The sequence below is a fragment of the Helianthus annuus genome, chromosome 16 (genome assembly GCF_002127325.2).
Source record: "Helianthus annuus cultivar XRQ/B chromosome 16, HanXRQr2.0-SUNRISE, whole genome shotgun sequence".
Taxonomy (NCBI): Eukaryota; Viridiplantae; Streptophyta; class Magnoliopsida; order Asterales; family Asteraceae; genus Helianthus; species Helianthus annuus.
The window spans coordinates 107,871,096-107,875,048 of NC_035448.2; the positions used below are offsets into that span (position 1 = coordinate 107,871,096).

Genomic DNA, 3,953 nt, shown 5'->3' on the forward strand with positions numbered 1-3,953 from the left:
TCTTCGTGAATTGAAAGTAACGGATAACTAATGACATGGAGTGGATGATAATTATATCCTCTTAAAGAGGATATATGAAAAACGTTATGAACGTGAGAGAGTTGAGGCGGTAAAGCCAGTCGATATGACACTTCTCCAATTCTTTCAAGGATTTCAAATGGACCGATGAAACGGGGACTAAGTTTTCCTTTAATTCCAAATCTACGAATGCTACGCCAAGGTGATACCTTTAAGAATACGTGGTCACCAATTTTAAATTCGAGGGGTCGTCTATCTTGATCGGCATAGCTCTTTTGTCTACTCTGAGCTTCTTTCAATTTTTCTCGGGCTATAATGACTTTTTCATTTGTAATCTGAACTAATTCTGGCCCTTCAATAATCTTTTCTCCGACTTCATCCCAGCATATGGGTGCACGACATTTCCGACAGTACAAAAGCTCAAAGGGTGCCATGCCAATACTTGCTTGCCAACTGTTGTTGTAAGCGAACTCAACAAGACATAGATATTCATCCCAGTTTCCAGACCATTCAAGTGCACATGCTCGGAGCATGTCTTCCAAGGTCTGAATCGTACGTTCTGACTGCCCATCTGTTTGTGGATGGAAAGCCGTACTAAACTTTAGTCGTGTCCCCCAAGCTGCCTGAAAGCCTTTCCAAAATCGTGAGGTAAAACGTGGGTCTCTATCGGAAACAATGGAAGATGGTGTGCCATGGAGTCGAATAATTTCTTGAAGAAATATTTCGGATAACTTATTAACCGAAAATCCTTGCTGAATTGGTAGAAAATGTGCTGACTTTGATAATCTATCGACAACAACCCATACAGCATCATTCTTCTTGAATGTCTTAGGTAAGCCAGTAACAAAATCCATTGTGATTTCATCCCACTTCCATATGGGAATATCCAATGGCTGCAACAGACCGCTTGCTCGTTTGTGTTCAATTTTCACTTGTTGGCAAGTGAGGCATTTACTTACGTATCGAGCAACGTCTTCCTTCATGCCATTCCACCAGAAGTTCTGTCTTAAATCTCTATACATCTTGGTAGATCCTGGGTGAATTGAAAATGGTGAGCTGTGAGCTTCGGCTAACAATGACTCACGAAGGGTGGAGTCATCGGGTACACAAAGTCTTTTGCCACACCAAATCACCCCCTGATGGTCTATACTAAATTCAGATTGCTTACCCACCTCGAGATTTTGCACAATTGCCCAAAGTTCTCCATCTTGCTTTTGTGCATCTTTGATCCGCGATATGAGGTCGGGTTCAATCTGCATTCTAGCTAGATATCCATCAGATTTACTAAACTGAAGCCAAATGTCCATCCTTTCAAGATCCCTCCTAATATGAGGTTGAATTTGTAGGCAAGATATAGTCCCGGAATTCTTTCGGCTTAATGCGTCAGCTACAACATTGGCTTTGCCTGGATGGTATTGAATATTTGCGTCATAATCTTTTAAAAGTTCTAACCACCTTCTTTGCCTCATATTTAGCTCTTTCTGCGTAAATATATACTTGAGGCTCTTGTGGTCGGTAAAGATATCACATCTTTCACCATACAGATAGTGTCGCCAAATCTTAAGTGCAAAGACGACTGCGGCCAGTTCTAAATCATGTGTAGGATAGTTAACTTCATAAGGCTTCAACTGACGGGAGGCATAAGCGATAACCTTCCCATGTTGCATTAGCACACAACCTAATCCCTTCTTTGAGGCATCACTGTAGACTTGGTATCCTCCTGATCCAGAAGGGAGAGCGAGTATCGGAGAGGATACGAGTCGTTTCTTTAATTCTTCAAAGCTTTTCTCTTGTTCCTCATTCCATGAGTACTTCACCCCTTTTCTTAGGAGTTTTGTGAGTGGTAAAGCAATTACCGAGAATCTTTCAACAAATCTTCGGTAATAGCCAGCAAGACCCAAGAAACTTCGTATTTCGGTAACAGAAGTGGGTCTTGGCCATTTTGTAATAGCTTCAACCTTTGTTGGGTCTACCATAATTCCCTCTGCTGATATAACATGACCTAGAAATGACACTTGGCTAAGCCAAAAGTCACATTTGGAAAACTTCGCGTACAACTTCTCATGCCGCAAGGTTCCAAGTACTATATGTAGATGTGCTTCATGCTCTTCGCGACTCTTAGAATACACCAGAATGTCATCGATAAAGACAATAACGAATTTGTCTAGGAATTGGTGAAATACGCGATTCATCAAATCCATAAAGACTGCGGGTGCATTAGTTAGCCCAAAGGGCATAACCAAAAATTCGTAATGACCATATCGAGTACGAAAAGCGGTCTTGGGAACATCCTCATTCTTGACCTTTAACTGATGGTACCCAGACCTTAGGTCGATTTTTGAGAAGAACTGAGCCCCCTGAAGTTGATCAAAGAGATCATCAATGCGAGGCAGAGGATATTGATTACGAATAGTAATCTTGTTCAGCTCTCGGTAGTCAATACATAAACGCATACTACCGTCTTTCTTCTTCACAAATAAGACCGGAGCACCCCAAGGTGAAACACTGGGTCTTATGAATCCTAAATCTAACAATTCTTGCAATTGTTCCTTCAACTCCTTCAGTTCCATCGGGGCCATACGGTATGGAGCTTTAGAAATAGGTTCGGCACCAGGGATCAAGTCGATGGTGAATTCTAACTGACGGTCGGGTGGTAATCCCGGAAGTTCATCCGGAAATACATCAGGATATTCACGGACAACGGAGTGGCTATCGATACTCTTAATACTAGCAGAAATATCCTTAATCGATGCTAGGAATCCAGCACAGCCGTTTGATATGGATTTTCGAGCCTTAAGCGCAGAGATAATTTTAAGAGATTTATGAGCTTGAGTTCCCTGATATATAATATCAGGATGATGAAGATTACCGAAAATAACACGGCGAGAATGACAATCTATAGTTACCTGATGTCTAGACAACCAATCTATTCCTAGAATAACATCAAAGTCACACATATGTATTGGAAATAGGTCTGCCTTACACACAATAGATTCAATACGAATCGGACAATCTTTATATACGTAAGTGATTACGGATGAAGTTCCTATGGGAGTGGAAATGGTTAAAGTATGATCTAAGAGAGTTGGTCTTATCGGAAGATACTTAGTAAACGAGTGGGATACTAAAGAATGAGTCGCTCCTGTATCGAATAACACATAGATACTATGTTCACCAATCTGAAGGGTTCCAGATACAGTACCTGGAACATTAGCAGCGTCAGTAGCAGAAAGTGCGAAAACTCTTCCTCCAACATTGGGTTGATGATTCTTCTTAGTATCTTTCTTAGGACATTCCTTGATCATGTGTCCAGTTTGGCCACATTTAAAACATGCTCCTGTACTTCGGTGACATACGCCCTGATGTCTTTTACCACAAGTATTACATAGAGGATATGTAATCTGATTCGGGTTTACTTGTTGATTCAGTGGTTGGGCTCTAATAGGTTCTGCATACAACTGAATCTGGTTGTGAGCAGGTCTCGGGTTTTGAAGTCTAGGTTGCCATTGACGTGCTTGATTTCCAAAGTTTTGATTTCCTTGCACTTTACGATCTTGATGCTGTGGCGTAGTGGATAACTGGCCGATTTCTTGCTTAAATTGGCCTTCTCTATTTCTCTTCTTATTATCCCCAGTTCGAGATAGGAATTCTTTCCTTTCGAATTCAAAAGTTTTGATTGCATCAGCAACTTCGGTGATATCCTTAAATTTCATGTACATGATCGACTTCCGAATTCGATCATTAACTGCCCACTTGCATTTTTCTGCCTGGACTTCTGCTGATCCGGCAACATCTCCTACAATACTAGCCAACCTTGAAAATCGAGTAATGAACTCAGAGGCTGGTTCATCACTCCCCTGTCGAATTACTGCATATTCCCTGATATAAGCTTCTTTATCAGCGGTCGAAAAATATTTATCGTAAAAGATATTACG

General features: G+C 41.1%; 1 protein-coding gene across 1 annotated transcript; it reads right to left on the bottom strand.

The window, feature by feature from the left end:
• Positions 1-572: 572 nt before the first annotated feature.
• On the bottom strand, positions 573-3,737 carry LOC118488233 (the record flags this gene model as incomplete). The annotated part of the gene is made up of 4 exons (XM_035985475.1): positions 2,847-3,737; positions 2,523-2,810; positions 1,410-2,309; positions 573-641 (listed from the first exon to the last, which is right to left on the bottom strand). Coding segments are annotated over exons 1-4 (2,148 nt in total), but the record flags the coding sequence as incomplete, so codon positions are not given.
• Positions 3,738-3,953: the final 216 nt, after the last annotated feature.